Here is a 27,460-nt window from a genome sequence, read left to right as displayed (position 1 = left end):
CAGCATCCTCAGCTAGCACTGGGAAAGACCCCTGTCTGAAACCCTGAAGAGCCCCTGCCAGTCAGTGTAGACAGTTCTGAGCTAGATGGACCAATGTTCTGACTCAGTATATGGCAGCTTCCTATGTTCTTAAGAAAGAAGTGCATCATGATATAAGAATTAGTCATCCTAGTTCCTCTTGGCCATGCCTTTAAAAAAAGCAGCAACAACTCCACTGAAATAAGAAGTGGGACTAATGTTACCTGGGAAGAAACTCTGCCCTGATTCCACCTATCCCCACATATTTACTTACTTACTTACTTTACTTACTTACTTACTTACTTACTTACTTACTTACTTACTTTTGTAGGCTGCCTTTCCCCCAGGAAGCCTTTGCAACAATTAAGCAATTCATAAATTAATTCATACCAACAAAAGCTATCATATACATACAGAACAGCCGGAAAGTCTGAGACAACAGAAAGTCACTCAAGGTCATAGGTCCAGTGGAAAAATAATGTTCACTGCAACTTAGTGGAAGCTTTGTCATGTGTGAACCATACAAACTCCAGGGAATTATCACAATCTGGACACCAGTGCTGAAAAGATACTGTCCCGAGTCACTGCAACCTGCACTTCCGACAGCACCACATAACCTCTCTCATGTTCAAGCAATCTACCTAGTATTCACATTCAATAAAAAAATTATAGGTCTATTTGTAGAAATTTTGGAGAAGACTCAGCACCTTTCCCCCCACTTTGTTTGTTTTAAGGTGAAGTATTTTGCTAGAGGTTCCTGAAAGCTGTGGATGCTTTAATAGAAAGAGAATATGGGTCCTGATATAAGGGATACCTGCAATAGATTCACACAGCTGTGTTTTCCATGTAAGAAAACAAATATTGCTCCAAGGTCACCCAATGGGTATTTGTAAATGGGTGGGTATTTAAAATCATGTCTCTCCAAGTCATGTTCAGCACTCTCTATCCACTACAATGCATTGGCTCTCTCAAAGCTTCCTTTTTACATACCGTATATGCTTTCAAAAGCTTTTTCAAGTTGCATGACAGGCAATATTGGTATAGTGATGGGGGGTGGGATTTCAATGTGATAAGTGTGGGTATGTGAAGCCAACCCAGGCTGTATGCTTAAGTATGGCCAAGAAAAATCCCTTTCTACCTAGTCTCTTTGGTACTATTATCTATTAATTTGAATCAGTTTTCCCTCCCTAGTGAGGTATGTTGCCTTTAAAAAATGGATGTTTGCTTGTGCTCAGGCGTTTGAAATATTTTTCTAGCCTCAGATCCAGGAGTATTCCCTGTTTTTAGCAAACACAGGTGGAAAATGTAACTGAAAACATGCAGTATTCACAGTCTGTTCAACTTGACATCTTCTGCTGTTTCTCTGTGTGAAGCGTTGACATCATTTGAACCCTAAGCATGGTTAACATAAAACCACCTGGACTAAAGCAAATTAAAGTATTTTAATAAGATGAACATTGTCCTACTGTACCCCCAAACTTCCTTCCCTCCTTCCCCCACATGCCACCCCTCATATTAACAAAGCACCCGTTTTCACATTGCTCTCATAATGAAATCTTCAAGGAGTGATGGAGTTAAATCGCATGTGCACCATAGCCCTATTGTCCATGCAGCTCTGCTAGATGGCATCAACAGTTGTTCACCTATTTTCACAGTGGGAAATTACAAGGTACTCACTATATAGGAATAATCAGACAGAATCTAGGTCAAAATCAAAGGAAGTCTGCCCCATCCATCTGGTGGGGGGGTGTAGAATTCACATGCAAACATCATGGCAACGTAAAAACAAGGAACTGATTTGTCAGACTTATTATTTATTGTTAAACATTCTAAATGAAGGTAAGACTGCTTTGAGTAAAAACACACAAAAAGGTAGTATTAGCTCAGTCTGGTTTTTCAAAAGGCATTTGAAATAAATATAAAACTACAATATTAGAAAAAATATATAATCATTATTCAAACAGCTGACTTGAAACAGTCCCTTGTTCATGGGGAAATCTTCAGTTAGTTTTTCAAGTACCAGCAGTTCAGTCGAAAGATTCACCAACTGCCCCCTGGAGAAAACGGTAGATCTGCATTTAAATGGAGATATATTGTTTCCAAATGTGCACTACCTGGAAGGCAGATACTGTCAAGGTTTTTTACTGAATGGATTTAAAATTGCATTAGGTAAGTTTCATTGCTGTAACCCTTATTGCTTCTTAGGACTGAGGCTATTTATTTAGGATTTTGTCTGCATGCATATTTTTTGCCCTAATAATTAAACAAAGCTGCCCACTAACAATGGGGAATCACTGCTTTATAGAGTGTTTAGATATGACAAACGAGGACCATACTGGCCTTCTTGGATACAACTCTGACATTATTAAGTTATCATACAAGTTATATATAGTTATGTATAAAGCTTTACAATACAACTAGTTTAGAGTTATAAAACACTGTATAAAATGCATGACCAGTACATATCCTGCATAATTATTCAAAATATTTTAGCAACAATTTAAAATGTGTTTTCTAGCATTTAGCTCTGACCCTTTATATTCATGCATTTTTCAATGAATGATCTTAAGAAAGTGTTGAATCCCACATCACTGTAACTGCTTATTAACACACATGCTTTCTCAATTTTTAGACCTAACAGACTATTTTGACTAGTCAACAATACACATTTAAAACCCAGGAGACTTTTAAAATCAAATGAATCCTGGCTGGCATATTGGAAAACCATTATCAGATCAGATCATCCCTCTTTTTTCTTTTACTGTACATGAATGCAGATATAGACACATATTTCTTCAATACACTCACAGACAACACAAAAAAAACCTTCTAGAAAAGTTTTGCATAAGTATGCTGTTAAGGCATATGTAACGTTCATAAAGAAAAAGACACTCACAATCAATTTCAAACACTCAGACATTAGTCTAGGCAGCCTCCTGCTGAATTTCTGGTTGCAATGAAATGTCCCTGTAAACAAGGTTACTGAGAACAAACCAAGATATCCTTCTCAGCAACACCTTCAACAGGAGCCCTTCAGCTGTCTACTTAGTTTGTTATGCCTTATCTTATAGCACTGACATTCTAATGCTGATTCAAATTCTGGGTTCAAAATGAAAGATGAAATATCTTTAAGATCACTTAATATTGAAATACTGATGCAATAATAAGCAGTGCTATGATAACAAAGCAGATAGAATACTCTAGATGGTAACCTTTTAATTTTGGGAACAGAAGGGAGTATGGTAGTGCATACACTTAACGTAGTTAAATTATCTGCTTATTTTCATATCAGATACTTTCAGCATCAAATCACTATATTCTGTCTATTAAATATTTTTAAAAATAAATATTTTAGTGACTTAACGATAGAATACAATAATATTTATTTATTTTGTATCCCAACCTACATTCTAAGATCTAGGATGATGGGGAGGTAATAATAGCATAAATAAAGCAAGAAAATCTCAGTTTAGTACACATATTCCAGAAAAAATACAACAAAAACAACATATCAGCAATATCAAATAGCAGCACTGCTGATATCCAAAGGCTGGCACAAACAGCCAGGTTTTCACCAGTCTTAGGGATGCCAATAAGTGCTGAAGCCAATCAAATTTCAGGGTGGGGGCGCTCCAGAGCCAGGGTACCGTAATAGAAATGAACCACACATGAGTCACTGCCAGGCATACAGATCCCAATGACAGGATGCTAAGGAGCCAGAACCACTCCCCACCCAACTGCAGATATCAACTCCAGGGCAGGAACATACAAAATATATAACAAAACAAAAGCAAACCAATAACTCCCCCTCCCACAAACACATTTAAAAAGCCACAGAATAGGGTTGCCATATTTCAAAAAGTGAAAATCTGGATACAAAAGTTTTGTTATGGGTTGCCATACGTCTGGATTTTACCGGACATTACAGCCATTTCTGCCCACTGTTTCTGGACATATGGCAACCCTACCATGGAATGTTAATCAGCCAAATGCCTGATTGAAGAGAAATGTTTTTGCTTGGCACCTAAACATGTGTAATGAAGGTTTCAGGTCAGCCTTCCTGGAGAGAGCATTCCACAAATGGGGAGCCAATGCAGAAAAGGCCTGTTCTCATATTGCCATCCTCCGGACCTCTCATGGAGGAGGCAATATTTACATGCACTTTTCAGGTGGACCTCACAAATGGTTCACAACAGACCATCACAACAATAAGCATCATTTAAAAACTTACAACTATTATAAAGACAATGATAATAAATAATGGCACATGCATGCATCCCTATGGCCAACAATCTGCACATCCAAGGTATTAAAGTAGCTTCATATGTTACAAATCCCTGCATGAAATTAGAATGAATTAATTAGTATAACCATAAACTGCAACATGTTGCCATCTTTATTGTTGCCAAGTTTATTGTTGCATGAACATGCCAGGGCAAGCCTCAGTTGGCCATGGCCTTGAGCACCTGTGTGTAAGATCATCAAATATGATAAACTATGTGTACCATGCTCATTCCGGTTCAAAAGAATCAGTAGCCTATATAAATTAAATTGTGTTGTGAGCATGCCTGATGTAAAAATAAGTTACGATTCATACATCACATAGAATGCAAACCTGGCAGTAAAATGTCAGTTCAAAAATGCCCTATTTATTGCATTGGGGCTTACTCCTACATAAGCAGATATAAGATTTCTGCATAAAGGTAAAGGTAAAGGTACCCCTGCCCGTACGGGCCAGTCGTGACCGACTCTAGGGTTGCTCGCTCATCTCGCTCAAGAGGCCGGGAGCCGGCGCCGTCCGAAGACACTTCCGGGTCACGTGGCCAGCGTGACGAAGCTGCAACTGGCGAACCAGCACCAGTGCCGCACACGGAAACGCCATTTACCTTCCCGCTATAAAGCGGTACTTATTTATCTACTTGCACTTAGGGGTGCTTTCGAACTGCTAGGTGGGCAGGAGCTGGGACCGAACGATGGGAGCTCACCCCGCCGCGGGGATTCGAACCGCCGACCTTACGATCAGCAAGTCCTAGGCACTGAGGTTTTACCCACAGCGCCACCCGCGTCCCCCAAGATTTCTGCATAAATCACTTTAATTTCTAAATTATTCCTTTTAAAGTAACATCTAAACCAGTGATATACAGTGGAACCTCGGGTTGCAGACGTAATCTGTGATGGAGGCATGTCCACAACCCACAGCGTTCGCATCCTGAAGCATCGCGTCTGCACAGGCGCAATTTGGCGCTTCTGCACATGCGCAAAGTGCAATTTAGTGCTTCTGCACATGCACGAGCGGCGAAACCCGGAAGTAACCCGTTCCGGTACTTCCGGGTTTCCTGCGGTCCGCAACCCGAAAACATGTAATGAAGCGTCCGTAACATGAGGTATGACTGTATCCATATTCATCAGAATTTTAAAAAATCATTTCATTAATTCCCCCTTCATAAACTGCCCCAGTTTGGTCATATTAAATCATAGTTTAAACAAGCTATGGTTTGAGGTGAGCAAGTAGCATGCCTAGTAAACATTGCTCAAAAGTTTCCATAGCTCTCCTCCTTTGCATCTTTTGTATCACTGAAAAACACAGCAGAGTCTAACTTGTTATAACACCCAAGCCTAGGCTCATAGTTTGTTTCTCTCCACATATACCAAGAGCAGTAACCAAGGTTTGTTACTGGCATACTACACAAGGTTTGTTTGGATAAACAAACCTTGGGTAAAGGTTTGGATGACATGACAAGTCAGACTCTGGTTTGTTTAGTCTGTGGTGCAGGAGCAGGGGAAGAGTCATAGAAGTAGCACACATTAAGCCATGGCTTTAAAAAAAAGCAACTGTGGTCGGTGTGGCATGGCTCTGATAGTCTACTCTACTCCAATACACTTCTACCACTGAGTTCAATAAGGCTTGATCTCAGGAAAGAGTGCCTTCATCCTATTGGGCTGGGTGTTATACACACTGAGCTCTATGAGTCTATGAGGTCATCTCTTCATGCAAAATAAAACTGCATGCCTAAAATCTTGCCACAGCTGCCTTCTTCTAACCCTCCCTATTATAGTCAAAATGCATCACCTCTGCAGTATTCCTCTACATTGAAGAAAATTCAGATTTCTCTTCTGCCTTCGTGTATCTTCTACAAGTACTCCCCTAATAGCCATATTTAAGTTAAGCCTGTTTAATAAGACATATAAGTACATGGCTGAGGAGGGAGAAATCTACAACGTGAGCAAGTGAGCAATCACAGTTCTCCTCCCCTCCTCCTGTCTTCCCTCTTCTTTCTTTAACCTTTGAGAGGAAATGCACCAACCCACTGGCAACTTCCCAAGTATGTTTTCATGTGCAGTCACAGCTAACTGTAAGGAGCAGAATCCACTACATTAATAGCAACTCACAGCTTAAAAACACACAAAGGTCTCCCAGGCACACAGCTCAGGAGGACAAAGAAGCACAAATGCCTTCGTTCAAAGCACACACAAAACGTGCTCCTGACACTTTATGTCAGCCTTCCTCAACCTCAGTCCTCCAGATGTTTTGAGACTACAATTCCCATCATCCCTGACCACTGGTCCTGCTAGCTAGGGATCATGGGAGTTGTAGGCCAAAAACTTCTGGAGGGCCGAGGTTGAGGAAGCCTGCTTTATGTGCTATACATATATAGGTAGTTTAAAATGTGGGGTTTCTACCCCCCCCCCCACACACACTTGTTTCCTTCTTTGTAAAAAAAAAAAGAGTATGATGCCTGCATGTAGGGATTAAATGCCACTGTGTGTAGGGACAAAAGCAAGCCACTGAAACAATGGTGCATAGATCTTCCAAGTCATCTCTCACAGAAAGAGGCTCATCTCTCTTTTACTTTCTGACTCTCTCAACACCTCTCTCCTCAGGGTCTTACCTTTTTGCTTAAGATACTATGCAAAGTGCAATGCACATTGTCGATTGATTGCAGCATGTATATATAATAAACTATAATATGTAAGACAACAGAAGAAAGGTGCACCTCTCACCACATAAGGGCCCAACTACCACACCCCACACAAGAGGGGCCCAGTTATCTAGGTCATCCTCCTGCCAAACAGCAGCTCCCTGGATAGAGAGCTGTCCCATTCCTCTCCCACCTTCTAGATTTACAGTTCCCCAAAACAGCACAAGCAATACACAATACACAAAGGGGGTAGGGGAATCCCTTTTGACCAATACAGCTTCTGCTGCCACAAGTTTTGGGACCTTTGCGGAATTTAATTATCATCTACCTCTCTAAACCTTGATACTCAGAGGAAGGAAGATTGCATGAACCTCAAGCCAGATGTCACTTTCTCTCTTCCCTCTTGATTTTTGAACTGCTGTTTGTGTGTGTGTGTGTGTGTGTGTGAGAGAGAGAGAGAGAGCACAGGAAAACACACATAATCTCAACACAAACACAGCAAGCTTTCTTTCCTGCTCCCCAACCCCATACATATTTTATTGAAACTGAGACCCACTTTGTTCAATGGTACTTATTCTAATACATGCCTACTTGAAAGTAAATCACACTGAGTTCAATTGGAGTAAATCCTAAGTAAGTGCACATGAAAACACTGCCTCACACAATCAGTACCACAATGTGGTAAAACCATATTAATAAGAGGGAGGGGGATAGATAAGAATAATTCCCCTGTATTTAACTGGCAGGCAGGCCTGTTTGGCTCCTGCAAATCGCTCACCAAAAAGTGTTTTAAGAAAAAGAGCGGTGGTGGGGTGAGGTGCTAATGTCTCTTTCCCCGTGTGCCACCTCTCCAGCTCCCGCGGACGGATCGCGCTGCCCTTGGTAATCCAAGAGGCGAGGCAGCCAAGGTAGCAGCCGATTGGCAAAGCTGCGGAACTTCTGAGCTCCTTGAAAGGGAATCTAGGAGTGGTGGGACAGGCGCGCAGACGTACCCACACCCACAAACACCCACACAGGGTATCAGGCACACATTCCAAGCAGCCGCAGATCAATTAATAATAACAACAAGAGCAGTAACAGTAACAATACAGTTTGTTGCGCTTGCAGGCACACCATACTGGCAACAGCTTTAAAGTCAAGTCCTCTCACTCCAGCCTCGAGAATCTCTCTCCCCCCCCCCCCCCACCTGCGCACGGTGTTTCTAATTCTGCCTCCATCTCTGCATGCCGAGAAACTGCCCCATGATTGTGGCTCCTCGAACCCTAGCCAGCTGCAATGATCTTTTGTTGTTGCTGTTGTTTAAATAAATAAATCCCCTTACACGAACGGAAAGGAAAGGTTGGGGAGGGCAGGAACAGGACAAAAACCTGCGGGAATGGAATCTGTCACCATACTCAAAGCACGCAAGAAAAACAAACAAAAACCCCAAGCTATCCTTAAAAAGAAAAGAAGAAATGGTAAAGAGGTGGCGGGGAGCGGGGAGAAGGAGAAATCAATAAAGCCCGGGTGGCTGGTTTGAGTGATTTCTATGAAAAGGAACTGACTCGAGAGCAAGTCAAATTGAACCAGGTCTGAAGGTGGAAAGGTGGGGGGGAGGAGTGTAACAGAGCTTCTATCAGCTGTTCGGCTCTTCCCAATCTAAAAAAGAAAGGGGGGGAAAGGGAAAGGGGGGATGCCCCAGATGTAATGTTAGTTTTCAGATGTGCATGATAAGATAAGGTGTGGACTCGGTTTACCTGGTCAGGGCAGAACCGCAGGCGGTTTAATCAGGTGAGTCGTCGGGGACTGTAAAGAAGCCGAAGCCGGTTTCTTTGCTAGGAAAGTCTACAACCCCATGCAGGGACATTGCAAAATCTTTACACACGCCTCCTTTAACTGGGCTTCCGCGACCTCAGCCGGAGAAAGGGGGGAGATGCCTGCCCGAGGCAGCTTGAGGCCACCTCCTCGAGCTCTCGCCCGGAGATCGGCGGGGTCTCCCGCAGCACGGGGTCCATTTAAACGGCTGCTCCGCACCAGGCGAAGCCGGCTGTGAGGGGGAGAAAGGCGGCGGTGGGCACCCGAAGGATGCACGGGCCTCCCTGTTTCCTTGGTAGAGTCGATCCGCACTCAGTCTGACCCAGGACGTCACTCTGCCTGTCTGTTTTCTCAATGATAACTTGGCAGGAGAAGGGGGAAGCTGCCAGGTCCCCCCCTCCCCTCCTTCCTTTCTCTCTCTCCCTCTCTGAGATCATTACTTGGTATGTGCACTTTTCTCGCATGCATTTTTTAAAATATATAAATATATATGTAATAATGCCCGAAGATCGTCTTATGCATAATCATGGTGATCGTTAGCAGCCTGCTCGGTTGTATTTGCATTGATTTGAGTCTGCCTGTGTGGCTGCGTGTGTTGTTTCTTGCTGCTGCCGTTCTTAAAGGGGCTTGGTGGGTGGCTGGGGTGGCTGGGTGAGAAAATACTATTGCCTGTTTGTACAAAGAATCCACCAGCATTTAGAGATCCCAACATATCCTCCAACTGGCACCATTCCTCCCAGTCATTATTCCATAATCAAAATATGCAGATCCAGTCAGTGGATCCTGCCAAATCCCAATGATTTCCTCATTTGTCTTTTCCCATTCATCTGATTAACCACGTTGAATGTTTGTCTGCTGTATTTTCATTACACAAGTGAACATACCCCAGCGCCTAGACAAAAGGGGGGGGGGGCAGGTGAGAACCCGTTTGGGGGATGCATTTTTATTTTTTCGCCCAGCTACTAAAATTTCAAATGTAATAAAATATTGCTTAAACTGCTTTTATTACATCCAATATTTATTAGTTATTACAATAATAGAACTACAGTACTGGAAAGTCTTTCCAAATCTGGAACCCAAAGGATTGATTTGCTCTGCTCTGCTCTGATTGTGCCACAGAAATAGTGCTTCTAGAATAACCAAAATCGCTCAAATCAATGTCTCAAACTGTAATTAATTGCCTATGTCATATCAAAATTGTGAGAATATAAAAATAAACTGTGGGCAGGTCTCATTTGTTCTGTAATGTTATGACCAGTTACTTGGTTTCAGTATATTATGCATCAGTTGGTTTCAACAGTGCTCGGTTTCAAGTGTTTGTCATATGGCAGTCAACATCCACCAAAGAACCATGGCCACAATCAATGCCTGTGGAAAGACCTGTGTGTGCATAGCAGGAAATGTTTTTTCATTTCCTCCCCAATTTTTCATGACACTATGAAAACTGCTGCTTGAACTCGTGATGAAAGATATATGTCTGTTATTTATGCCTAAGGTGGAGCTTCAGGTGGAGCTCTTTCCCATGTACTGGGAAATGGTGGTCCATCTATTTGACTCATAGTCTACCGTCTGGATAAGGTCCAACTAACAGGAAAATTCTGGCATAGTGTTGACGTGGCATAGCCATCATCAGTTGCCAGATTTTGAAACAATCAGATTAAATCCACTAGCAAGTATCTAGGAAAGGGCTGTAGTTCTAATAGCAGAGCACATACTTCACATGCAAAAGTCTCTGGGTTCAGTCCCTGGCCTCTTCAGATAGGTCTTGAATTGACCCCTACCTAAAATTAGGTGCTTGGCTGCCAGTCATTGTAGAGCTATGGACCAAAGATTAGATTCCATATAAGGCAGATTCCTATGTTGGTTCAAGCAATTTTTTTATATACTTTTGGAGTTGTAATGTACTAATCTCAGTGCATGTTGGGAGCGTCTCTGAGCAACAGTAGCAGTCAACACAACAAATTGTCTGTTTATTACTTCTCTATCCCACCTTTCTTCCAATGAATTCAAGGCAGCTCAAACTTCTCCCCCCACACATTTTTAACCTCAGAAAAACTTTGAGGCATGTTAGACAGACTGAGACAATGGTGACTGTTTCAGCAATCAATGACCAGGAAGCTTTATGGCTTGAGGATTTGAACTTGGTTTTCCTAGTCCAACATTCTAACCACACTGACTTATGGTGGGTTCAGTAGTACATAACAGGTTGTCAAACTTGAGGCAGTGGAGCACATCACTAGTGCCGAAGAAATGTCACCTAAAATGGTTGTGTCTCCCAGGTGTAACACATACAAATACTCTGTGGTAACCTCCCATCCACTGTTAATCTCCATCACCACCTACTATTGACCACCAGGAACCTGGAGAAAGGGCAGGGTGATCTGTAATGTGGTGGCAAAACTCCAGGCAGTAAGTGCTTTTGTACATTACAGCACAGAGACAGATCTGTCACTTTAGGGATACCATTTTTGGTGTCATCCCCATGACAGCTGTAATGTGCGCTCCAGCCCAGATTCAGTGCCAAATGCTCCTACCAGGCTGTTGCCAAGTACTATCAGAAAGAAAAAGAATAAGGCATCCAGATCGTATGGTGGGTAGATTTCTCCTGCAACAAATTGGACACCTCACATGAAGTACTCTTGCACAATTGATTTATATGCTGTCAGTACTGGTGGTACTGGATTGTGAGATGCCATTTATTTCAGAATATTATAATACTCCATACAGCACAACAGGTTCTATTTTACTTTTTTTTAGAACATCCTATTAGTGCCATATAGAAGCAGCCTCAAGTATCTCCTGCTTTCTCAGTCTTGATCATGCAGTTTAACATACTTTGAACTAGTTTAGGATGCAGTGAGTAGCTGCAAAAATCACTAGAGGAATCAGCAGTCCAACAATTTCCTTGTAATTGCATTTTCTGGACCAGCTATTATATGCACACAAACTTATATAAGTCTATAACTTCAACCAATCATTCCCTGTCAGGAACAGTCCTCACCTAACAATATCCATATGGTACAGTAATAAATTGCTAGTATTCACCTAATATGGAACAAAACAGATGTAAGAAAATATGCTGTGCAAACCTACGCATATTTACTGAGAAGTAATTTCTACTATCTACTGTGGGACTGATGTACTGGTAATTCTATTTGGGATTCTAGCTTAAAACAACAACCCAGCATTTTCAAAGCTAACATAAATAATCATCCTTTTAAACCAGTTGTATCTATAATAACATATAAATACAACTAATTTGTACTTATTTAGAATGTTTCATTGTTCCAAGCATCCTTCAGGGTTCCAAACAATTTACTTGTGAAAGTAATAATCAAATATTTATATGCTAATATATATGGTGCTGTTTAGAGTTCAGTGTGGCAGCAATATGGAAATCAGTTCACACTGGAGGCCATTTGCCCAGACATCTGAACATACACTATTTTAAATTCAATTTTACAGCTTTGTCTTCAAAGAACTTCATTGGTAAAAGTCCAATATAAAAGCCCATCATCTGTATAGTCTACACTGCACATAACACATATACATCAGAAAGTGTATGTTTGTGTGTATAATGTGCACTGTATGAATGTATACCGTGAGAGTGAGCTGAATGTATACAGTGTGAATGAGCTGAAGATACTGAACAAAATGCAAGTTTTCCAAGTTGATGGCAGTTAGGCATCCAATAACCACCCAGGCATTTAACCAAAGAGATCTCAAATGCTATCAGACTATGTGGATCTATACACAACAATGTACATCTATGCATTGAGAACAATATGAGTTAGAAACACATGAGCAAGTATACTTAGACTGCAGTGCAAAACCATAATCAAGAGAGCTATAATATACAATAAATAGCTGCACTTGCCCAGCAGGCTTTGAGCTTCTGGCTGAAATACTAAATATCCCCATGCAGCATGCTTTTGAAACTTATGAGCACCTGGAGCAAAACAGGGGTGGGAGTAAAAAGTTATACTTGACACATTTAGACCTTTGGTTACACTTAAAGCAATTCCAAACATCATGTACTTATAGGAATAAGTACATGATGAAAACAAATTAGGGCTGGTTTGTACATGTGATGGGAGTGCTGAAATTCCTCCAATAAGTATGTCTTAGTTATGCATATTTAGGAGTACTATGATGTATGAACTGGAAGTATATGCATGTATACATGATTACATGGGATGGCAGTGATTCCCATGACATAATGACTCTAAAAAGTGTTGCCAAGGTAGTGCAGCCTTATATAGTCATGTAGTAATTATATAGTAACTGCTCATTCACACTATGACTATTCTCAACATCATTACAAGAATACACAAGCCCAAATGTGATGATCTTTAAGGAGAGAATCTGGCATACAAATCATAATATATTGATAAATATATTTCAAGAATACTGATTGTGTGAAGAAAAGCATGCTAAGAATGTCTGGGGATAATTAATTTATTTGCGGTTACCTGAAGAATATGTCATAAAATATGATCCAGTGTGATGTAGTGCTTAGAGTGCCTGACTAGGGTCAAGTAGACTAAGGTTCAAGCCCCAACTCAGCCATGAACCTCACTTTTAGCCTAATCTATGCCACATGGTTGTTGTGAAGATTAAAGCAGGAGGGCAGACCATGTATACTAACATGAGTTCCTTGTTGGAATACAAGCGTAATGAAAAATAAAATATAAAATATTTCTAATCCATGACTTGGATCCACATTCATGTGTTAGTGATATGCATTTTGATGTATGCCTAGTCATATATGCCTAGGGAGACCCACCATCTGGATTGAAGTTCCTGAGTGTTGCAGGACTCTCTGGAGAGATGTGCTATGTTGCATGGTTAGCTATAGCTGAGGGATAAAAATCAGGGTCCTATCACGGATACATAGAAATGTGTTTGCACAGGGGTCCTTGGACTGGAGCCCATATTTTCTAATATAGTTCTAATTCACATTACTGCCTGTCAAAAGAGAGTTGGGTTATATTTATGTTCCTTCAATCTCTTCCCCCTTTTAACACACAATCAAGGCTTAAATCAGAGTTACTTCATTGAATATATATTTTAATATATCAGATACATTGGTAGCTTAAAAATATAGTATACAAATTATAATTTGGGCCTATTAAATTATAAGCTGCAATATTTTACTAAAACATTGGCCATATCACTTTAATGATATCACCTTAATTTTTGTGGTGGCTTCCCCTTGTGGAATGCTCTCCCCAGTGAGACTTGCCTGGCACCTTTGTTACATATCTCTAGGTGCCAAGCAAAAGCATTCTTCTCCCAGGCCTTTGGCTACTTAAACTGTGGCCTTTTAATCTGCCTGAAGGGACGTTATTGTTTTTGTTTGTTTTTATGGTATGTAGTTTTGTGTTTTTACATTGTAAACCCCCCTGTGATCTTCAAATGAAGAGTGGTATAGAAATCTAATTAATTAAAATTAATTATTAATAATAAGGAATTTCTAAAAGACCTGAATGAAGCGGCTACAGAATGACAGGGTATAGGGCTTTGAGGGGATGAGATATTATTCTGATTGACTTACACTGTTACAAGCTGTGGAGAACATTGTTGCAATCAGCAGTACTGCCAGTATAAAAATGGGTTTGAGTGAGATCTGCGACCAGCTCACGCAGCATAACTGTTTTATGGGAACATTACAAAAATGAAAGTCTTACTCAATCTAAACAGGAAAACATGCCCCTCTGATTTAAAGCTCAGCAGAAACTTTACTGAAAGCATGCTGGCTTGTTTTATGATACAAACCTTTATGGGAATTAGAAATTTGCTCAGAATGAAGGCGTTATCAGAGTCACTGGACTCTAGAACTGAGCTAGTTCTGTTGTGAGAATAAATGGGCTAGAGGGCAGGGTATAGAATGGACAGGGGACAACAACTTAAGTTGAGGGATCAAAGGTTACAAGGATGTACCTTAGAAAAGAAATGAGGCATTCTTAAACGTAATTATTGTCAACACACTCTGCCAGCCTGGGAGAAATTGTCTGCTTTATCCATGATCCAGAACAACTTTATTCATGGTCATATAACATACTACAGAGGTAAGCAGCATTGTGTCTGTCATTACTTGTGTCTGGCCCAGCTGATCAGTAGACAGACCAATCTGCCTGAGGATTGTTTCCAGACTGCTGATCACCAGACCTTGCATAAGCAAGTCTACTGTGCTAGATTCTGGGGAAACTGACGTTCAGGATTTTGAAAAGTCCTTAACAATTTCCTAGCCATTACTAGTTAGTGGCTAGCAGCAAATGTAAGAATTAGCCTTGACAAATCTGGTAACCTAACAAGGGACAAGAAGAAATCACTCCGTGATGTTTGAATACAAAGGATGAACTAAGATTCAAAATGCAAATGCAAGTTTCTCAGATTCATTTTTATGTCCATTTCTGTATGAAAGCCTGCCATGTTTGGGGGAATTTTTATGCTTACTTCTAATCAATGGGCCAAGGCTCAGGAAGACCAAAGATTGGACAAAGGAGGACAGCTTATTGATACTGCAATGGAAGTGTTATTCTGTATAACAGACATTTACTGCTTCTTTGAAGTTTACTTAATGCTGACTTCATCTAAAGTCTGCTGGGCAGTTCTGGACTACTGAGATAGAGAGGTTTGCCACACTTATTATTCCTTCTTAAAACAAAATGTAAATCTTGCCAATTGGAATAAGAGTGAATTGAACAGAGATGGCAGGATTGTAAAATGAATCTTTATTTAACTAGAAATGGCTATCCTATATATATATGAGCAAAACCCTGAGTTGCTCAGATAGAATGTGTTACTGAAACCAATTGCTCTTTTGTACTTTGTGTGTTTATGCTGGAAGTAACTCATGAGTTTCTAATAAGCAAAGCAAAAGATAGTTGCACATTGTTTAAAATTTTACAATACACTAAAGAAGCCCTAGAAATTGGAGAACCATTTGATATGGAAAAAGAGTTTCCATGAGCAATGATGCAAAAACCATCAATGAGATAAATGCTTTTGGAATGGATGCTAACAACACAGCAAAATAGTTTATTCACAATATGAAAAAAAGAAATGATGCCATATTCAGTGTATTAAAATAGGTGAATGATCATTTGGATACAATGGCAATATCAATGTGCAGCATTCTTAAAGACCATAGACTGCAATTATTTTTTTTAAGTGTAAAGAAGAGGAGTCATTGTATTCATATCAAGGAGTGTAGCTTTCTTTTGATTCTCAAACATGACAAAATCCATTGAGAGCTACATATGAGTACTGAAAAAAATCTCTATGTCACAGAGATTTGCATTGTTTTATCGCTGTGGAAAATGAAATCCATGGAATAGCAGTACATATACACTGAAAGCATTACCTCTTAGAATCCTACTGCACCTCAGATTTTTATATGATCTTGCCTACATAAACACACCTTAGGTTTGGCGAGCATATGAAGATGCTTTACCCTGAGTAAGATTATTGCTCAACCTAGCACAGTTGTGCCTCTTTTGCCTGGGATTGGCTCTCTCAAGATGTTAGGGAGAAGTTATTTCCAGCCCTGCAGTAAGAACCATTTAGTTTTTGATGACAGGGTCTAAATTTGGCCTAACCCACCTCACAGAATTATTCTGAGGTTAAGCGAGAACTATTCACATCACCCTGAGCAAAGGGTGGGATATAAATGTAATAAAAAATTGTACACAAAATACCATTATCTTGACCATAGCCCAACACTCAGCAGTTGGCCTGATTTCACATGACTGCAATATCAAGCGATGATCTATCTGCATGTGTGAATCAACTCTTAAGAGATATAAAAGCAGAGAGAAATGGTTTAGCAAACTGGGAACAAATATCGGGTCTATGCATTTCTGCATTACTTCTCCCCACTAACACACCAGCTCCAGCACTTCAGTCCAGGGCTGTTTAAATCAGAGGTCTCCATGACATCTGGTGAAGGAATAGGACTTTCAACCACATTCTTTTGGGGTTTGGACTATAAAATGGTTGTTTTTTGTATGAGAGATTCTTCTATACAGGGACACATGTTAACAGGAAAGTTAAAGGTATGCACAGGAAACTTCTGCACAGACGGGTCAAAAGTTGTTGGGAGAATAGTTTGCTCAGGAAGGTTAAAAGTGGACAGGAGTGTCAAAGGTTCAACCTAGGAATCTGACAATTAAGAAACAGAAAGTTAAGAACTCTACTTTCCTTCTGACTAATTAAAATAGGGGTGGTTAGCCTGTGGCCCATGAGCCCCTGCAACTTTATCTGCTGATGTGATTGAATGATAAACGATTCCTTTACCTGCCCTTTAGAGAGGATCTAAAAAGAGCAGTTAGTTTATATCCATTTTCAGCACTAAGCACCACAGTGCCGAGATAGAAGATAAGCATATATATATATATATATATATATATATATGGTAAAAGGTAAAGGACCCTGGACAGTTAAGTCCAGTCAAAGGTGATTATGGGGTTGCAGCTCTCATCTTGCTTTCAGGCCAAGGGAGCCAGCATTTGTCCACAGACAGCTTTGTGGGTCATGTGGCTAGCATGACTAAACCGCTTCTGGCACAACGGAACACCATGATGGAAACCAGAGCACACGGAAACACAGTTTATATTCAAATATATGCACTCCCTCTGACAGCCCTTTAAAGAAGATCTCTAAAACCTTCTGCCTGCAGCATTTTCCTCCACCACAGTGCTAGACTGAGGATGGGTGGAAATACTGCCTTTTACTAGAATGGGCACAGCTGGAAATGCTGGTTGTTTCTGCATATGCATGTATGCTTCTGTATGTACGTTAGTGCATGCAAGAGTATGAGTAAGAGAGAGAGAATTCTGGGAGACTGCATGCCTGGTGAGTGCATACTATATGTGTGGTGAATGTGCACATGTGGTAATTATATATGTATGTTCTATATGTGTTGTGTGTGTGCATGCCCACATAGATTGGCCAAACCTACTGCTACTACATGGCCCTTGGAGCAGTGACTGCCTTTCAATGCAGTTCACAAAAAAGACTAGCCACCGCAGGCTAAAAGGAGACTGGTAAGGATCAGAGGTGACATGCCTTCCATCTTAATCTTAGCTTAAGCCTCTAAACTGTGCTTTTAAGATAACTTTGGCTTTTTAACAGTTCAAGCATTAAGTGAAATATCAGAAGAAGCAGACTAGTACAGCAAGGATAGGAAACTCCAGACTTGGAGGCTGAATGAGGCCCTCCAGACATCTCTATCTGGCCCTTGGGACTCTCCCTAGGCCACATACTTTGTTGTCTCTAGAGTGGTACCTCGGTTTACAAACTTAATCCGTTCCGGAAGTCCGTTCTTAAACCAAAACCGTTCTTAAAACGAGGCACACTTTCCCTAATGAGGCCTCCCGCAGCCAGTGCCCTTCCACTGTTCAGATTCTGTTCTGGGACCAAGGTAAAGTTCTCAAACCGGGACACTACTTCGGGTTTTGCAGAATTTGTAAACTGAATAGTTCTTAAACCAGACTGTTCTTAAAGCAAGGTACCACTGTACTTTGTACCTTCCTTGAATGTTTCTGCCTTGATAGAACGTATCTTTGAATTCTGAGCATGCCTCTTGCTTGTCTGGATGGAGGACAGAGCTGTGTGAGAGAGTGTATCCAGAAACAAGCCTACTGTACAAGATAAAATTAATTGCTTTGCCTACTTTTGGCTTATGACCCCACCCACTTGGCTTCCATAAGATTGCCTAGAAGGGAATGCAGTCCTTGGGCTGAAAACATTCCTCACTCCTGCAATATAGCATAAAAATTAAATTAAATATTTTCCACTTGCTGCTTTTGCATTTTATACGGATTTTGCAGGGGTTCCTCCTGGATGATTTTGGTATCTTATCGTGTTGATAAAATCTACAGCCATGGCTACTACTTTTATTAATTTTTGCTTTCATATCAAGACATAGCTGTTAACGTTTTCCTTTTTTTAAGGGAAATTCCCTTATTCTGAATAGAATTCCTCGCAAGAAAAGGGAAAAGTTGGTAGATAATCAAGACAAATCCAACACTTCTGATTGTGGTCAGTGCCAACTTCAGCACCAGTCATCCTTCAGCTGCTCCCGGGTCTCAAGCACCCCAACAGGTCCCATTGCTGATGCTGACCTTGAGTCTGCACCACTAGTTAGGGGGTATAGCAGCTGCCTGCCATTTTAAATTTCTCACAGTACTATGGAGCACATGGCACAGGATCTCTCCAGAGCACTGAGGGAAGTTTTTAATGGTAGCCAGGGACCCAGTTATATAAGACAAAGACTGCCTTGCCAAAGTCATATGAAAGCTGGAGCCAGCCAATTTTGTGACTATTGAATCCTGAAAAGTACAACCCAAGACGAATACTTCTTAAAACTCAACTTCTGAATTATATCAGGTGGTTGCAAGTCTTTGCATAATTCCCTGTGGGCACCAGTACAGTAAGAGCATTTAGTGGTGCAACTCTGTTGTGTATATCATAATAAATGTTACCAAATTGTAAGGGTAAAGGAGAACAACAAAGAAGGGGGGGAAATACATGTTAAAGCAGGGCAGTGGGATTTGTTCTGGCCTGAAAAACAAACTAGACAGCCTCAGTTAATTTGCAGGTTTTACTAACTTAATTAGGAAGAGTGACAACATGTTGGGATCTGTGACAAATTGGTTATGCCCCCAACCCCACCCATGCCAGCCGATTCAACCAGCCAACTGGAATGTCCAGTAGCTGCCTGATAGTGCCAGCTCTAAAACTGGGAATGTCACCATGTTCATCAAATTTGGATTGTGAGATCTTAAACCATAATAAACTTTAAAAGGGGTGGGAAAGAGAGAAATTAAATTCTTTCATTTTTTGAAATGTTCTAGGATTATAGTTCCTGTTTTTAGAAAAAGCAGAAAATTCACTGCAGGCCTAAGCTGCTGCTTTCTGTAATAGGATGTTTACTATCTGACATCAAGCTGCTGTTGGGAATGCCTGATTACAGCACAGAGGAACCTTAAGCACTGCTAACTATAACATTAATGGGGAATACATTATTCAGTTATGTGGCTGAGAATTCTTTTAACGGGGGTATATAAACCGAGGAGAGAGATAGGGAGAGACTTTAGGTCCTGCTGGTGGGACTTAAAACAAAATGTTGCAGTGTGGGGTGCTCCTGTTCAAGATGCCAGCCAGCCATGCCCTTTCCAATTCCACCCTACACACTTCCTATTTTCCCTCTCCCAATGTAGGCAGTAGTCTGTGTCCACAAAACATGATCAATCTTCATTAAGCTGTTTCGTGGTTCTTCCCATGCCTTTCAGGATTATTTCCCTTAAAAAAATAAATCTTCTTGTTGTTTGGTAAACCTTGGGTTGCCCCTAAGCCTGGTGACTCAAACGTAATAAAACATGTTTCTCCTGCTGCACTTTAAATGGCAGAAAAGTGAACACTTCTATTTTTTTTAAAAACCAAATACATATAAATATTAAATAATAAGAAGGCTTCATAAAGGTGCAATGAAAGACTAGTAAGGGCATTCTTTTCCTTATCATTCATTACCCAATAACATTTGAAAATAAAATGTTAAGTAAAGGAGTGTTAATGTGTAATTAATCTCTGTTTATATGATCTTGGTAATATTCCCCCAGAACTATAATGTTGGGGGTTCTAATCTATGCTGAATGGAAAACTAGGGTGTATTCATGTTTATTCTAGACTGGCAAAAAATGCTCGTCAATGTAAAAGGCAATGCAGAAACAGATTCCCATATCACAGCAACTCAAGAGTAGCGCAGTGAATTCACATAGATGAACATTGCACCACTTCTATGGATCCCTCTTAGTTGAGCCATCTAATTTCAGGGGTGTGGGGTAGTTTACAGCAGCGTTCCAAAGTGCAGTTTTTTTTTTCTTCCCCCTATAGGAATGAATGGCAGCCATTAAAAAAAAAAACCAAGTTAGTAAATAAAAGAATGTTCTCCCTAAATACTGTTTTTGCCTGGGAGAGCAAGTAGAGCAAGTTATGATCCTCTCGGCAGTCTTTCCAGTTGAAAACCGTTATTTCCCCCCATAGAATTCAATTGAATGAGCACATCGTTTTATATCAGTGTGTGTGTGTGTGTGTGTGTGTGTCTTTAAAAGCACATTTGTCTCACCTTTCAAGCCTGCATACTTTTGTGATTTTCTGGTTGGCCTAATAAAAATATTGCCCTAATATGCTTTGATTTTTCTTATGGACCAAGGTCGCTAGCATAAGGTGTACAAACTACACACATAACTTATGAAGTGGCCTGCATTCCTTGATTTTCTTTACTATAAATATTATTTGATCCATCTAAACTAAAGGAGAATGGAGAACATGGGGGAGGGGGACAAAACCTAGCCAGCTAGCTTCCTCCCTTTCTTGACTGAATGTAAGTTTAAGATTGGTTTTGCCATCTGTGTACAAGTAGAAGACAAGAGGAAAGTTCATCTCCTTTGTTTCCTGGCTGATCTTGCCTTCAGTCACCAGGGGAAGGAGGATTTCCCATGTGCTTATAGGCTGACCTGCCTCTGAGAGAGAATTCATACATCACACAAAAATAAATGTGAGGACCTGCTTCTCTGCAAATGTAAGAAAGCCTTCAGATCCTTCCATTACTTTTCTTAATACCTGCAATATTCAATTTACACTCATCCTAATTATATTTTGACATGATACATTATAAAACGTTCCAGTCTGCTGGATACATGATGCATTTTTAATTCTTTTTTAAACTTCAGCAGATCACTTTACCTGTAGTTATTTTGAGACAAACTGCAGTATTGAAAATGCTTTACAAACAGCCTTTCAAAAAAACCCACACAATGTATTGGATAAGTGGTCAAATGCTTAGAAAAATCAAATGTTAGAGGAATGTAAGCATGTTTATATTATGAGGACAAAACACAGTGAAAACAAGGCACTGCAGATTTTAACTTGATTACCAGTCCATAATCAAAGGATAAGGAGTTGACCTTGGCATACTGTCTCAAGGTAACAGTGATACACACACAAACACAAATGTACACAGACACACATACACATTCAGGTACTTTCTAACACAGAATAGACTTTAAATTCTTAAAGGGTCTGTTTAGCACATATTTTTGTATGTAAATTATATTACCAAACCCAGGTATAAACCATACAATTAACCACTTATGGAATCATATAATTATAGCGTAGAAAGGAACCTTGGAGGTCATCTACTCCAATACAGAACAGTTCTGTGTTGAAGCCATTATTACCAGTATGTCATCAAAACAGTTAATGTTGCTCTATGGATACTTCACGTATTTTATATTACTGACATGTTAGGGAAATTAGTCATATATTTGTTGCCAGTATCATTTGAACAGATATGACGATGCATACTAATTACCTTATTGCACAGTTCTCCTTTTTTATATACTCCTTTTCTAATTAACTTGTTTTGTATCCACATTTGTATAAATGTGTGTTAGATAACTGAATTAAATCAGCATTGACATTCACTTTAAGGTGAGTCCTCTTTTTTTGCAGAATGATAGGAAATCTTAATTTTTATTTTGATAATTGTATATTCCCACTCATTATTCTCTGTTATATATGTCTATGGAATTTCAATATTTTGAATTGACTTCTGAGTTGCAGTGAGCAAAACTCCAGTCATGGGATGCTTCTATTGGTGGAAGGGGGGAAGAGCTGGTTTTCACTGATTTTCGCTCCCTGCTGAAATCCACCCATTCTCTAAATATTTGTTATAGAGGGTTGACGGACCCAACTGTGTTGGGATGGAATGTGGGGGCTGCATGGTGGAAGTAGCCAAAATTGCCTTCTACCAACAGGAACTTCCACTGCCTTGAAAGCCCTTTCAGAAATGGAAGGACACTTGGGATCCAAGCCTTTGATTAAAAAAATACAAAAATCAATACAAACTGAACCTAGAGGATATAACCACAATTTACATGTACGGACCAAATATTGTTATATAATTCCACAGTTCAAATCCAACTACCGGCACTTACATTACAAATTGATCCCCAAACCTTCATGACTTATCACCAAATGTCCTTCTTTGAAACTCCCCTCTTAACATTGCTCCTAGCACAACCCCAAATTAAGAAGTTATATTTGCCTCAAATTCTCTTCTTTCAGAATCAAGCTGATTTAGAAAGCTAGATGCTTATTGCAAAAATCAGCACCAAAAATCTTTATCCTTGCGCTAAAGATTAAACATGCAAAGTGTGATTCTGGGAAAAATAATCAACTTAAAAAGGGAAATGTCTCCTGTCACAAATTGATTTTCATTGTAAGACTCAAGTAATAAGCTTTAACTTACTCTTCTTATAGAGAATATCGTAAGAATTAGATAATAATCGAACAAGAGAGTTACATAACATTTCAAAGGTTCTCCCAAACCATACATTGCATTGATTTTCTTGAAACATCATTATGCAATCTGACCAATGTATCATGCAGTCTTTAATCTTAACCAGAATATCTAGCTTTATGACAGAAAGGAGCCTCAGCTCTGGTATCAGTCCTAAAAAGAATGAAAGACAATATTCATATTTCCATGAAAGAGAACCATGGTTTGTCAAATGAGCCTTCAGGTATTCTCTCCAAAAATTACTCTAACTGTATTTTTTAACTCTTCCAGTCGATCTTGTAACTTCAATGACCAGTTCTTGTTTCATTCTAACCTTCATTCACTTTAACCTTCATTTCTTCTTGTATTTTGTCATGATTAGCATTATTTTCCCCAATAAATTTTATTTCTTAACTTTTTATTTTCTCTGCTACATTTCTATCCTATTTGTTTATCAGTATTTTGAAGCTATTCCAGTCCATTAATCTGACAAAATAAATATTTTATCTTTCAAGAGTTAAAATAGAACTAGACTCATGTATATGTTTTGATCCAGATTTCTGACTGAATTTAGTTGCAAAATGAACTAAATTGGGAGGTATTGTTTTTATACCTTTCATCATCTCCCAGCTGAACCAGATACAAACAAATCAATTAATCATTCCTCCACAAACTATAAATCAGTAGTTATCAACTAGTCAGTTGAATAATGAATATCAGTAAAACAAACCTTCAACTTTGATTTAAGCATGGAAGCATTGAAAATGATATCTAATGATCTAATGATCAGTTGTAGAAGATTTTAAAAGGCCATTCAATGGTGTCACATTATTACAAGATGAAACCATCACAAAGCACAAGAGATAAACGTTCCCAACAAAATTTTTCAAAACACAGTCAAAATATTAGCAAGCAGAATGAAAGAAAAAATTAATGCAATCTACAAACAAAATGGTTAACAAGACAGAAATGTCGTAACACAGTGGCAAGGAAGGAATCAGCAGCTTGGTGACTGTACAGTATGTGACTCTGTGTATGTGCTAAAGCCACCCTGGCTCTCCTGACCACTCCTCTTCCATGTCATGTTTGTGTATGTGCATGACAGAGAGAAAAGAGCAGTGGAGAAAGAGAAGTAGCTGCTACATGGTAGTCATGGGGGGGCCTTGCAATGGGTAGGGCAACCCAGAGAGTGGGAACGAGGGAGGGAAGTGGGGAAATGTAAATGGACAGAGTTGAAACAAACAGAAGGAGTTGAAGCCTTGGCAAGCAATCAGTTTCAGGCTATATTAACGGAGGAGAAAAATGGGGGGAGGGAACTGAGTAGGGTGGAGAGATAGGCCGTCCTGCAAAAATGTCAATCATTTTTGCACCACATCACGCTTCCCACTAGTACACCATCTCTAACATTCCCAAGGGAATGTGGAAAGGTTCTTCACTCCTGCCCTAACACTTCAAGCAACCACAATCACTTCAAGTCAGAAGCCAAACTAACATTCTTCCATTCTCTTCTCCCCAAAATGTGTGAAATCTAATAAATTTAAATGCATTATAAATGGAACTTTTTTTTTTTAATGTTGCAGCATGAAATGCTCCTGTTCAGACTAGGGTTCCAGCCTGCTATGCCCTCTTTTGGCTATTCCACTCATTCCTCCTCAGTTTTATCTCCTAGTCCCTAAAAAAATTCATATCACATTGTGTAGCCATTAAGTAAATTCAGTCCTCTTTTGGTTCTCCCTCCCTTTAGAGGTTTTTATCTAAAGTTTTTGTACTTGTGCAAACCTTGAGGTTCTCCTAAGATTGACGATACCTTCCTCTTGTATGCTTATGGTGCTGTTTTGGCTACATAAGAAATCACACATGGAGAATTAGTTTGCTATTAGTATATGAAACTGACACAACAGTAAAGATCAGTCATAGGGTTTTTAATCAATAGGTCTGCGACTAAAGGGATTGGTTGTCTACCAGCTCCTTCCAATTCTTGAAAGACCACACTAGCAAATTTAATGCCACAGAAGATTTCATTGGGATTCAAAAGATGACCAGATTTGAGAACAAGGCCAAATTAGCAAATTTAATGCCACGTAAGACTTAACTGGGATTCAAGATGACCAGATTGGAGAACTAGGCCAAAACTAACAATGAATTTCAAAAGGGACAAATGTCATGTTCTACACTTAAGGCAGGAATAATCAGCTGCCCAAATATAAGATGGGGGACACCTGGATTGACAGTAGTACATGTGAAAAGAATCTAGGGGTCTTAGTAGCCACTGTTGGATGCAGCAGCAAAAAAAGCTAATGCTATTCTACGCTGCATCATCAGAAGTATAGTGTACCAAACAAGGGAATTAACAGTACTGTTCTGTTCTACCTTGGTCAGCCCACACCTGGAGTACTGTGTGCAGTTCTGGGTGCCACAATTTAATAAGGATATTGACAAGCTGGAATGTGTACGGGGAGAGCAACCTAGATGATCAAGGGTGTGGAACCAAGCCTTAAGAGGAATTATTGAAGAAGTTGGATATATTTAGCCTGGAAATGAGGAGTCTGAGAAGAGATATGACAGCCACCTTTAAATATCTAAAGCAGAGCTTTCCAGACTTTTCATGTTGGTAATACACTTTTTAGAAATGCATCATTTCACTACACAGTAATTCAGTTTTACTAGCAAACTGGGGGTTAAACTAACCACTTTCCAGCCCTGGAAGAAGTGTGGAGAGTGTTCACGTGACACACTTACATACTGTAGCCGACACACTAACGTGTCGCAACACACAGTTTGAAAAGATCTGATCTAAAGTGCTGTCACATGGAAGATGGCGCAAGCTTGCTTTCTCATGCTACAGATGCTAGGACCCAAACTAATGGCTTCAAGTTACAAGAACAGAGATTATGACTAAACATTAGGGAGAACTTTCTGACAATAAGAGCTGTTCAACAGTGAAACGGGCTCCCTCGGAAGGTGGTGGACTCGCCTTTCTTGGAGCAGAGGTCTAGATGGCCATCTGTCATGGATGCTTTAGTTGAGACTCCTGTATTGTAGGGGGTTAGGCTAGATGACTCTTGGGGTCCCTTCCAACTGTACAATTCTATGATTCTGTGACTAGTGCTGGCTGGGAGAAACGCACCTGGGGAAATGCAGCCTGATGAGCAGCCAGAAGGTTGTTTGTTCCCATAGAGCAACTGTAAGAACTTTGTCACAGCTGCAGCTGAATTCAAGGAGAATCCCACTGTGTTGACAATTCATCAGCAGGTGGCAGTTGTGTTGTGGTGAGAGCACTAATACTACTCATGAATGTATAGAGTGTGATACGTGGTGTGCCTTGGATTTTTATATATTATTCTTATTGAATTATTGTGTTTGTATTTACTGTAGTTACTGCATCGTATTATATTAATCTTTGCACCACATTGGGGGGGCCTTGGCCAAAAAGCGGTATTGAAATAAACTTATGATGATGAACAACTTAATTGGAGAAAGCTAAGTTGCCGGTTCACAAGCTAGCAAATCAATGAAATAGTAAAAGACCAGCAGGGAAATGCATATTATAAATTTTGTTATATTTCTCATTTTCAGATATTCCTACCAAAAGAAAACTAAAGATCAACAAGAACTGCATCAAGTGGGCCAACACCTCAATCAAACAACAGCAAGTCATGCAGTAAAAGAAGCTGGGATCCTGGAATATTTCTAATCAGCTGTTTGGAGGGCAAGGGGGAGCAGGGAGATTGGATGCTGTAATAGAGGGTAGGATTACCAGGGTTCGCACATGCAGCTTCAGGTGTGATCAGTGGCTGTTTGCATGCACAATTGCCCACACAGGGAGGGATATACACAGAGAAGCCTGTTAAAGAAGATAAGCAGCCTAGCTGCATTAGGTGCAAGTAACTATGTTATTTATAAACTGTTATAGGAGTATTGGTAAAGTGTATGGAACTTGGCTCTCCTACAATGTTCAGCCAGCTGCTTCATAGTAACTAATAATGACATCCAGTTGCTGTTGTTTTGAAAAGTTATAAAATGTATATTTTCTGTTTATTAGTATTTGTTTATGGTCTCTAGGGTTGCCATATGACCAGGTTGGCTGGCTTTTCATAGATTTGAGACTGGCCATCCAATGGTCATCTCAGATACTAGCTAATGCAGCTTTTCAGTTTTCATAACTGTTTATATCTGTATCTATAACTACATATACATATATATCTATGCCTCCGTAGGGCACCCAATTGGGGAAGGGTGATTTAGGCAAACCTCAATAAACTGTAGTTCATATGGCAACCCTTAAGGTGTGACTATAAACAAATACCAGGATAAAAGGTTCTTTTCGTGAGCATTGACTAAGTTATACATCAGAGGAAGGGGGAGAAGGAGGAAGGAA

General features: G+C 39.9%; 2 protein-coding genes across 14 annotated transcripts in view; one reads left to right on the top strand and one right to left on the bottom strand.

The window, feature by feature from the left end:
• Positions 1 to 27,285, top strand: part of LOC308474384 (uncharacterized protein) — a gene marked incomplete at its 5' end in the record, with an annotated part of 66,606 nt that extends 39,321 nt beyond the window's left edge. Inside the window, 2 exons of one of the 2 annotated variants that reach the window (XR_013984670.1) lie at positions 9,037 to 9,175; positions 26,659 to 27,285. Coding sequence is in view for 1 of the 2 variants with exons in the window: in XM_081000634.1 (XP_080856760.1) it covers positions 26,659 to 26,682 (24 nt within the window). Of the gene's footprint in view, positions 1 to 9,036; positions 9,176 to 26,658 lie in introns of those variants that run through there. The other variant, XM_081000634.1, reaches the window with a different exon arrangement.
• Positions 1 to 27,460, bottom strand: part of ESRRG (estrogen related receptor gamma) — a 483,548-nt gene that overhangs the window by 437,944 nt on the left and 18,144 nt on the right. The window contains exon 1 of one of the 12 annotated variants that reach the window (XM_081000565.1): positions 8,675 to 8,800. The exons of 10 other annotated variants lie outside the window; for them this stretch is intronic. The gene's annotated coding sequence lies outside the window, so the exon portion shown is untranslated. Of the gene's footprint in view, positions 1 to 8,674; positions 8,801 to 27,460 lie in introns of those variants that run through there. One more of the 12 variants, XM_081000573.1, reaches the window with a different exon arrangement.

Source organism: Podarcis pityusensis (genome assembly GCF_964106645.2).
Source record: "Podarcis pityusensis genome assembly, chromosome: 3".
NCBI lineage: Eukaryota > Metazoa > Chordata > Lepidosauria > Squamata > Lacertidae > Podarcis > Podarcis pityusensis.
Note: the sequence above shows the minus strand (reverse complement) of the source record. Positions and strands in the feature narration are given on the sequence as shown.